The following is an 11,188-nucleotide window of genomic DNA, read 5'->3' as shown; positions in this document are numbered from 1 at the left end:
GTGCGCGATGAGACAAGGATATCCCTGCTGGCCAATCCCTCCCTAACCCGGACGAAGCTGGGCCAATTGTCCGCCACCCCATGGGCCTCCCGGTCATGGTCGGCTCTGACAGAGCCTGGGCTCGAACCCAGAGTTTCCGGTGACACAGCTAGCACTGAGACCACTGCGACACCCAGTGTATATGTCTTAAAATGTAGCTACTTACCTTGTACGACAACATGCCTTTTCATTTTGGACAAAAATAATAAGGATATTCAGTTATGAAGTTATGAAAACTGTTTGTTTTGCAAATGTTGAACTTATAATATGGCTACTATTACTTGGAAAGATAAATCTAAGTCCAAGTATACAGATTTGACAATATTCTTGCAGAAAAATGGAATATGAATGTGAATGTCTCCTTCACGATTTGCCCAAATGTACCTGGGGACTTCACACTAAAAGTCTTGTTGTTTACTCATTTTTCAAGTTGCACATACACTGCTGTCATCTTGTGGACACTATCGGAGTTACAACCAGAGTGATGGCTATAACTAAGACCTATCTCTTGCATTTCAAAGATGGTGGTAGAAAAAGGCAGGTTGGTTTTTTATTTGTATTTTCTTCTACCAGATCTATTGTGTTATATTCTCCTACATTCAGTTCACATTTCTACAAACTTCAAAGTGTTTCCTTTCAAATGGTACCAAGAATATGCATATCCTTGCTTCAGGGCCCGAGCAACAGGCAGTTGCATCAAAATGCATTTTATATTTCAGATTCTTCAAATAGCCACCCGTTGCCTTGTCAATTATGCTGAACATCAGTCAACTATGTTGGACACACAGTTTCCCAAGATTGAATGGCTATAGATTCATCAAAGACCAGACACTGTGTCGGCACAGGTGCAGGCTGGTGCAGGCTCTTGAAAGCCATATATACTACATATCGGTGTAAGCGGTTAAGCGTTAGGCGGAATACTGTAACGAGAATATCCTGCATCCAGTCACATTAATCAGTAGAAGATCATCCCTGTCTGAACTTTGAATTTCAAGTTTTGAAGTGGGCCGTCGTTGATAAACTGCACAATTACCTGTACGGAGAAACGTTTTGAGGTGACAACAGATAATTCTAATGATGCATGTCATAACAAGAAGATGCCCAGAACTTCATGCCCAGCGCTCTCCTCACACGCAAAATTTCAGTCGCATGTCGCACCATACACTACACTTGTCTGCCCAATGGATGAACATAGCTTGCCCACTCCATAGCAAGCTGCTCTATCCATTGGTGAAGTCATTTTTTATAGATTTTATTTTAGGGTGTAAATCAGCTTTAATAATGCAACTAGATTGTGGCTTCCAACAAAGTACTTGTCTGGGGTTTTCTTTATTTGTACTATTTTCTACATTGTAGAATAATAGTGAAGACATCAAAACTATGAAATAACACATATGGAATCACGTAGTAACCAAAAAAGTACTAAACACCTCAATAATCATTTTATATTTGAGATTCTTCAAAGTAGCCCCCCTTTGCCTTGATGACAGCTTTGCACACGCTTGGCATTCTCTCAACCAGCTTCATGGGGTAGTCAACTGGAATGCATTTTAATTAAGAGTTGTGCCTCGTTAAAAGTTAATTTGTGGAATTTCTTTCTTTCTTATTGCGTTTGAGCCAGTCAGTTGTGTTGTGACAAGGTAGAGGTGGTATCCAGAAGATATCCCTATTTGGTAAAAGACCAAGTCCATATTATGGCAAGAACAGCTCAAATAATCAAAGTGAAACGACAGTGCATCATTACTTTAATGTGCATCTTTACTTTGATTAATCAAATTAATCATTTACCTTTGATGAGCTTCGGATGTTTTCACTCACAAGACTCCCAGTTAGACAGCAAATGTTCCTTTTGTTCCATAAAGATATTTTTTATATCCAAATACCTGTTAGTTTGATGCGTTATGCCTAAGAATCCACCGGAAATAGCAGTGGATAATATCTATTCAAATATCTATTCGATAATATATCAACCCGGGACAGTTGGCTTTTCACTAGGACCGGGAGGAAAAATGGCTACCTCTCTGTTTTGCTCTAAAAAATCACACTGAGAGCCAACAACAGACCCCATACACAATGTGGTCGTTTACGCTCATTCTTCAAAATAAAGGCCTGAAACTACATCTAAAGGCTGTAGACACCTTAGGGAAGCCACAGAAAAATGAATCTGGTTGATATCCCTTTCAATGGGCAATAGGGATGCATAGAAAGACAAGGGTTTCAAAATAAGAGTCACTTCCTGATTGGATTTTTCTCAGGATTTCGCCTGCGATATCAGTTCTGTTATACTCACAGACAATATTTTTACAGTTTTGGAAACTTTAGAGCGTTTTCTATCCTAAGCTGTCAATTATATGCATATTCTAGCATCTGGTCCTGAGAAATAGGCAGTTTACTTTGGGAACGTTATTTTTCCAAAAATAAAAATAGTGCCCCCTAGCTTCAAGAGGCTTTAGACATGAAGGTCAGTCAATATGGAACATTTCAAGAACTTTGAATGTTTATTCAAGTGCAGTTGCAAAAACCATCACCAAACTGAGGACCGCCACAGGAAAGGAAGACCCAGAGTTACAACTGTTCAGAGGATACTTTGTGAATAAGGCCTTCATGGTCGTATTGCTGCAAAGAAACCACAACTAAAGGACACCAATAACAAGAAGAGACTTGTTTGGGCCAAGAAACACAAGCAATGGACATTAGGAAATCTCTCCAATTGTTCTGATGAGGGGCGGCAGGGTAGCCTAGTGATTAGAGCATTGGACTAGTTACCGGAAGGTTGCAAGTGCAAATCCCCGAGCTGACAACGTACAAATCTGTTGTTCTGCCCCTGAACAGGCAGTTAACCCACTGTTCCTAGGCCGTAATTGAAAATAAGAATTTGTTCTTAACTGACTTGCCTAGTTAAATAAAGGTTAAAAAAAGAGTAAAAATGTGAGATTTTTGGTTCTAACCGCCATGTCTTTGTGAGATGCAGAGTAGGTGAACGGATTATTTCTGCATGCGTGTTTCCAGCCATGAAGCATAGAGGAGGAGATGTATAGTGGGGGGGATTTGCTGGTGACACTGTCTGTGATTTATTTAGAATTCAAGGCACACTTAACCAGCATGGCTACCACAGCATTCTGCAGCGATGTGCCATCCCGTCTGGTTTGCGCTTAGTGGGACTGTCATTTGTTTTTCAACAGGACAATGACCCAAAACAGACCTCCAGGCTGTGTAAGGGCTATTTGACCAAGGAGAGTGACGGAGAGCTTTTTTTTGGTTCGAACTGGTTTAGAACTTTATTTTGCTGCTCGGAACAGCGGAACGGAACCAAAAAAAATGATGGTTCTGTTCAGAACGAAACAATAGAAAAATGATTTTGTTTTCAACCCCTGGATCAGACCGACTCCTCAATCATACTGTAACCTGACTATATTGAGTGCTCGCTCATCAGTTGCCAAAGATGAGTCCAAGTGAGCGGTCAGCATCTTAACAAAAAGATCCCTGCATTGGTGAGATGTGGTCAGCTCTAGTAAACTATGATGTCACGAGAGTCATGAACACAGGACATCCAGACATCTCTCTATTCCTAAGAGAATGGGAGAAGGTAAAGATTGAAGACAGAGTGCTGTACACTTTTAAAAAATGTATTAGGGGGTAGATCAGCTTTAATAATGCGGATAGATTGTAAATTCCATCAACTTAATTGTCTGCATCATTTCCAATCCCCCATATATTTGTTTAGTAAATATATTTATATACAGTATATATCCATATATATATTACACATAATTACATACATACATACATACATACATACATACATACATACATACATACATACATACATACATACATACATACATACATACATACATACGTACGTACATATGTACATACATACAAATCCCACAAACCCTACCACCCTTATCCTAATTGGAGGAAACTAATAAACAATAACACTTAGGCTTCTCCTTCCAGCTTAAACTTACTATATACTTTTTACGGACACAATCGATTTCACAAAAGTTATATTTTGTTTGTTTTTAGTCCTGGCCTTCCTCTAACCTCCACCTCTCCCATCTATTTCTGATGTCCATCCAGTTTGATTTATATTTGCTATATAACTTCACAAAGTTCTGAACATATATATATTTTACAGACTCAATATCTTTTACATTTGTATTCTTGTTGTTATTAGTCTCACCCATCAGCTCCGTTCAACCCCTCCTATCTATCTCTTAACACCATCCATATTGTATTTCTATTTGCGATATATTTTGCCATACAAATCCTCCAAACAGACCTCACTGAACTCAGCTACTTCTGCCAGAGAAGTTCGGTGTTGAAGACACTACATGATGACTCAGGTCATCTGGGGTTTTGACAATACTTATGGATTAGTAAGAGACCGTTTCTAGTGGCCATATATTAAACCAGAGGTCAAAGACTACTGCATGTCCTGTGCTCGCTGTATCCATAGAAAGACTACTCAAAATAGTTGCTCCTTTGTCTCATATACATGGTGACGGACCTTTGGATGTTGTCTGCATGGATTTCCTGTCTATTGAACCAGATTCCAGTAAGACAGCAAATGTCCTAGTCAATACAGATCACTGTATAAAACATGCTTGTCTTTCCTACTAAGAATCAGAATTGAACCTTTATGGTGATCCTCAACCTGAGACATCTTGTATATTTGTACAATTGCACTCAGAACGAAGCAACCGGAAATTCTCTGTATCATGTTGGCCGTGAAGCAAGGTTACCTGTAGATCTATGCTTTGGAGTCTTGAGTGATGGTGCATCAGAAAAGTCTGACATAAAGAGTTGCAAGCTGTATTCAAACTCTCAGAGACCACTGCAGGAAAAACAGAACATAGAGAACACAGGAAATGATCAAGATTCGCCAGAGACAGAGTCCTGATACGGAATCTAGGACTGAAAGGAAATCACAAGTTGGCAGATTGCTGGGCCTCTACGCCGCATGTTGTTGAAAGTCAAATGCCAAACTTTTATTTTTTATTTTTTTATTTCACCTTTATTTAACCAGGTAGGCTAGCTGAGAACAAGTTCTCATTTGCAACTGCGACCTGGCCAAGATAAAACAAAGTAGTTCTACAAATACAACAACACAGAGTTGCACATGGAATAAACAAACATACAATCAATAATTCAACTTAACTGCATTTCGGTTGAAGCCAGAAAATCCCCAAATCCCCAAATCCTTCATCGGAATTACCTGTTACTGCTAGCAATGCAAGTGTGCCTAGAATCTGTGGCTGACGTTGATCCAACACAGAGCCGAAGAACTCTGCCAAGAAGAAGAAAGAAAGAAAATAAGAACAATTAACTGGAATTGAACAAGCCTGTACTTCAAGTGAAGAAGAAAAACTGGAAGAGGATGTGAAAAATCCAGAGAAATCTGAAGATGTTGATTCAGAAGATGAAGACAACTTTTCAAGACAGAGAAGATGAAGAAATTTCAGAACCTTTCAGTTTGGATTTAGAATGTAATGACCAGAGAACCTGTGGCGAGGTCAGGAGGAAAGAAAATGAGTCCACTGAAGAAAGAAATGAAGCGGAAGAAGCAACAGAAACAAATGACTGTAGGTTGAGGAATCTGACCTAGTTGAAGAGAACCCAGAAGAAAGGGAGGAAGCAGAAACAGAGATAAGAATATCTCAAATAACTAAGAAAGCTCCTACACTACTGACCTCTGACACACCTGGAGTTCCTAATGTGATGTGTGCTCCTATAGTGAGACATGTCTCCTTCATATACAAGTGGATTGGGTAATACTCTGAATATCCCTTACATCCCGGTTAGATACTCTAGGCAACAGAAAACAAGGATTGACACATTTCCTGTGTTTGTACATGATGTTCTTTACACTAGTTTACTTGTCATGAGGGCATGCTTATTTTGATGAAGCCTGTTGTTTGCATCGCATCAAACACTTGTACTACTTCCATGTGCAAGCTTCAAAGAAACAACATGCCAATAGTTTAAGAATTAGTGTGGTTTTAATTCTTTAATGTACCATCCACTTAAGTATTTTGACGTTTACGTTCATGTGAACTAGTGTAACCGGAGGTAAGTTCAACAAGGCTTCCGTCTGTGGCGAGCATGTAACATGTTAGCGATTTGAACGAACATTCCTACTTTTTTTGTAAGGATTACTGTGGCATTTTAGTGGCAGCAATCCAAACTGAAAATTACTTTGCTATACTACATGTAACAGAAAGCCTACATGGTTTCCCAGTAACATTTGTTTTCCCATTCCTTCGCAGAATCATTCGTCTTCTATTGACATTGCGCGCCAACATTAGCTTGCAAGCTAGATTGAACAGTGTCAGTGACTGAGTTTTAAGAGTGTACTCTAATACCTGGGGGTTTTATTTATTCTTTTTTATATTGTATTGTATTTCTGATCGTCTTTTTTCATAACAGTAATAACACATCCCAATCAAATTGTATTCCGTGTGTGTTTGTCATTTTAAATATCTATTATCTAAATATCCCTAGTTTCTCATTTCCCCCCTAACGAGTCAATTTCATACAAGTTAATCGTTTTCATGATTATTTCCATGCTGATTTATCTGAGCCTTTGGTGAGAGGGTTATATCAGTTTTCTTTTCTTCTAAAAAACAGCCCGATCGATCTGAATCCGGATCACTCAGATCCAGATTAAAAGTTTTGAAAAACTGGGCCCACGTGATTAAGATTTCAGAACTGAGTAATGAATGAATTTTAAAGACAGAAAAATGCATAATAATTAGCAAATACTAAATAAAGTTTCACAAACCAAACGCTTGTCTGAGAGCTATAACATGATGGTGAATCAACCAAGCACAGTAGCAAGGTGAATGAAGCTGTGCATAGACCTATCTCAAAAACACTGACTGATGTTAGCAAAGAGCATAATGTCTTTGAAAATACTGTAATATTAGTTGATTATGATAAGGTAGACAGTCAAAATAATGCAATACTGGGAGAAAAAAGGGGAACAAAATGGTCATTGTGCAAGGCCCTCTTAGCTGCATAGTAACACAATCGAGGCAACTAAGAGGACATGATATGAATATGGCTGAATTACCACAATATGCATTTACAATATCATGTAAACTCAAAACCACAAATTGCACAGAAGCCATAGTAGCCTACTCAGAACCTAAGGCCCATTCACAAAAGGAAAACTCAAAGCCCTTGCTAATTTCATAAAACTTTATTTTCTGGGGAAAAATAAAACACATCTAGACCTTTTCTTGTTTGCACTCCATGTTTGCAAATCTTTGAAGTAGGATGCTGTCTCTGAGAATTTGAGCGTGGCAGTGGGTGAACGCAGGCTAAGTGGTCCGACAGGTCTCAGTTGCAGTAGTTTTGCAGGTCGAAGATGTTGCAGGGCTTGTGACAGCACTGCTCTACAATACCTCTCTTTACCATCATCTCCATCTGGTCTTTGAAGGGGTACTCTTCGTTCTCCTTTGCTGATTTTGGAGAGAAGAACCCTGCAAGAGGAGAAAAATATATTGAGTGAGTGCTATAGCACAACATAAACCAGCATATGTTGTATGGACTACTGTATATGCCTTTCCCTGTATCTCATCATTGCCTTCACATTCATTTCAATATTTGTAGGTTCTACATTGTTCCACAACATTGTTATTCATAGTGATCATGAGTTTCCTACATGCCATTTCTACACACACAAAAACAGTAAAGTAGCTTGTGGTCTTAGATCAAGTTGAGTTGTCGAGCAGCTATGAAGTCTTTTGAATTCAGACAGTGCTAGAGGTGTCTTGCCTATAAGGGGATCCACATCTCTCTTTGGGTTGTAAAAGAATCCTTTCTCTCCACACACCAGATAGAGGGCGTCCACTAGGTGAGAGCCACACAGGTGCTGGGCAGCTGCAGCGTCTGCCCCGGGGGAGAGCGCTAGCAGCACCAGCAGAGATGCAGCTTGGAGCCAGAAGGCCATGGTGATGGTAGGCTGGATGAGGGAAACACAATGAAACAGATAAGTTCACACTGCTTACAGTACACTATGGGAGCTTCATGCAATGTATGAGAACAATCTCTATTCTAGTTCTTGGATTGATATTACTCATTTTGTGTAATACTGACGACCCATAGAGAAATCTGTAATATATCCTGTTGATATATTGTCATTCAGTATGTTCTAAAATAAACCATATACCTACATCAACAAAACTACAGTTATTTGGTTCTAGATTAAGTCAAGTACATAGTACATAGAAATACATTTGTTCAATAAAAATGGTAAGAGTTCTGAGGCATTTTCATATTCTAGTTACATTTACATCCCCAAAATCTACCACGCTAACCCTACTGTCGTTCCCAATCCTCCAGTGAAACACATAGACCCCCAAGCTCTTGCCTATGGAGTTTGTGGTGGTGAAGAAGCTCTGTAGAAGAGTAGCAAAAATGCTGAGGGAAGAATTAGTTGAGGCAGAACACCAGGTCCTCCCCCCATTTATACCCCTGGAGCAGACGGGTCTCGGAACAAGGGCCTGTGGTCTTTGCCAGTGTCAGCGGAAAAAAGAGAAGTCTCTCAATGAAATCAAATGGTAAGTGGCAATTCAGTTGTTCGCCTCGTTAGGCATGTTTGTCTTACTAAGTGACATTAGTGGACCAAGCAGAGGGCCAGCGAATCGGACATAACTGATGTGACCTGTGTCTGAGATATACAGACGATTCCAGGGATGGATGACCTGTGCATGGTCTACCTGCTCCTGATTCAGCTATGCTAAAGAGCATATGAGGTGTTTGTTTGAAGAAGATAGTGAGAGACAGCTGGTGACTCAATGAGTGTCCTTTGCATCAGTTTTTGGAGGTGAAGTTCCTGTTGTGATGTTAGTGGGATATTTCATGTTGACACATTGCCCATTAACAGAGTCAGATCATTTTGTGACAACTTTTTCCATGATGCACTCACTAAGTTCTTGTCATGGCTAGCTTTACAATGACGGCAATATAAAAAACATACTCTTGGATCAGTCAGTGTGATGAGGAATGAACTTTCCAAGAACATTCATTTGTATAATGTTTCAATGTAGTTGTCATAACTACATTTAGTTGGTCTTGATGAGGCAACAGCAATATTGACCCAACAACCTCCAGTATTCCGATGAAAAGGTGTGCAGTGCATAATATTTGATTCTGTTTTTGTCGGGCCTCCTTCTATATTGCACAATATTATCCCCAAAATTGTATTCTAAAAGAGCTAAAACTACTGCAAGTGGGATGCATCGCATCAGCATCCCCTCCAGTAGTACTGCTGAGTACCAGCAGGTGTTACACTTGTCTCACAGAACACAACCTTTGACTCCCCCCTCCTCTCTCAAGTCTGCTGTCAGTAGAAATGATGGCTAAAGGTTCTATGGATTTTTTTAGCTTTTCTTAAAGTAAATTATTTTAATTTTTTAAAATAATATACTATAATATACTGCTCATACCCAAATCATGTTGTTGTCCTTTACTTGTACTTGTGGCCAAATCACACATTCGAGAAAAACACTGAGTAGAACCCCATCTCAAACTTGTTTTTTAAACAAACTGTTAAAAAACACACAAATTGTTTGAATAATGCGACCATCCTCTTTGGCCGAGACAGGCCCGTATGTGATTGGCCCAGCAGCTTTAAAAATGTTTTCACATTTTCTCTGTCCCGAAATGGTCAGGATGCTGTGTCATGATCCCCGGCAGGTTTTGTCTAGTTCCCGGTTTGTCCCGGAGACGTCCCTGAGGACATTTTTAGGACATTCTTGGGATGATCTGTCATGGTCCCCTGGAGGTTTTGTCTAGTTCCTGGTTACTTCCAGGGAAATCCTCAAGCACTTTTATAGGATGCTCTTAGAATGTTCTATCATGGTCCCGTGGAGGTTTTTGTCTAGTTCCCGGCTTGTTCCGGGGACGTCACCCGTTGGTCGTAAAGAAACATACTCTCCCCACCCAAAAAAGGTTGAACTTTATTTGGATAGTCTGGATTTTCCATCTGTAGATGTTCTACATATGATCATACTATCAACAAACTATCGGTTGATAAGCAACTGCTGGCTAAGGTTACAGTTAGGGTTAGGTTTATAATAAGGTTTAGGTTAAGGTTAGGGCTAGGGTTAGGGTAAGGGTTACGTTTAGGGTTAGGATAAGGGTTAAAGGGTTAAAAGGTGGCAGAGCTAGAGCGGTGAGACATCCCAGAAATCGGTCTTCTTGTGAAAACATCTGTAGAGTCTGAATAGTTTCACCTACAAACTATTAACTACCACTCTCACGATGGTGGTCTCCATTTTGCTCTACGACCCCCACAAGTGGCGCCTAACGTGCTTAGGATGTCCCCTGTTTGCTAGGTAGATCCTTCTAGAGACAGGCTCAGGAGTGCATACTCACTGCACACAAAAAAAGCTAGCTAGCAAGCCAAGCTATTCGCAGCTTGTGTCAGAAAAAGGACAAAGTATATGAAGCAACTTTCTCGCCAGTCACTTCTATTTGAAATTATGCAGTTTGAAAGAGTTGGCCTGCTGGCTGTTTAGAAGCAGTTAACTGTTGATATAGGTGGAAGCAGTAGCTAGATAGCTGGCTTCACGAAGAGTGACAAACCAAAGGACAGAAACGACTCACGCTTGTGAAATAATCACTCTGCATTTATTGTGCCCTAGTAGTTCCATCGTGCGTTTCCTGAATCCATCCTTACTATTTGACTTGGTGCAGCTGGGATCGGACAGTCTGCCCAGTGCCTCCACGTGGGAGCTAATTTGAATAACCAAGGGTATACATGTCTCATTGACAATTTTTACCAGTACATACCCAAACCACTCTGTTGTTTTCTAACCGGCCAAGCAGGGGCACTGAGAAAAGCTGCTTTTTATCATCATTAATTATAATGTTTTGGAAGGACATCTATTTAATTAATAGCGTAATACATTTGAGGTAATATTCCATTAAAAAAATATGGAACACTTTAAGACATTGTCGAAAGCTCAAGGACTAGAGTCTCAGTTGAGTTCTCAAAAATGACATTTTCTCAAACCATCATAGTCGGGTACAGTATGTGCTTAAAGGCCAATAAAGCCCATTAGGTTGTCTTTCCGAAGGACTCAGACTTCACGAAAGCCATTAAGCCTGACTGATGTGCTTTATGAAATGAGTT

At 39.9% G+C, this 11,188-nt stretch overlaps 1 protein-coding gene across 1 annotated transcript; it reads right to left on the bottom strand.

Annotated features, from left to right (window-relative positions):
• Positions 1 to 7,231: 7,231 nt before the first annotated feature.
• On the bottom strand, positions 7,232 to 8,490 carry LOC112259393 (insulin). The gene is made up of 3 exons (XM_024434099.2): positions 8,420 to 8,490; positions 7,825 to 8,011; positions 7,232 to 7,529 (listed from the first exon to the last, which is right to left on the bottom strand). Exons 2-3 carry the CDS (start codon positions 7,997 to 7,999, stop codon positions 7,387 to 7,389), a joined length of 318 nt encoding a protein of 105 aa, XP_024289867.1. The 5' UTR covers positions 8,000 to 8,011; positions 8,420 to 8,490; the 3' UTR covers positions 7,232 to 7,386.
• Between the last annotated feature and the right edge of the window lie 2,698 nt (positions 8,491 to 11,188).

This window comes from Oncorhynchus tshawytscha, linkage group LG09 (assembly GCF_018296145.1).
Source record: "Oncorhynchus tshawytscha isolate Ot180627B linkage group LG09, Otsh_v2.0, whole genome shotgun sequence".
Classification (NCBI taxonomy): Eukaryota; Metazoa; Chordata; class Actinopteri; order Salmoniformes; family Salmonidae; genus Oncorhynchus; species Oncorhynchus tshawytscha.
Note: the sequence above shows the minus strand (reverse complement) of the source record. Positions and strands in the feature narration are given on the sequence as shown.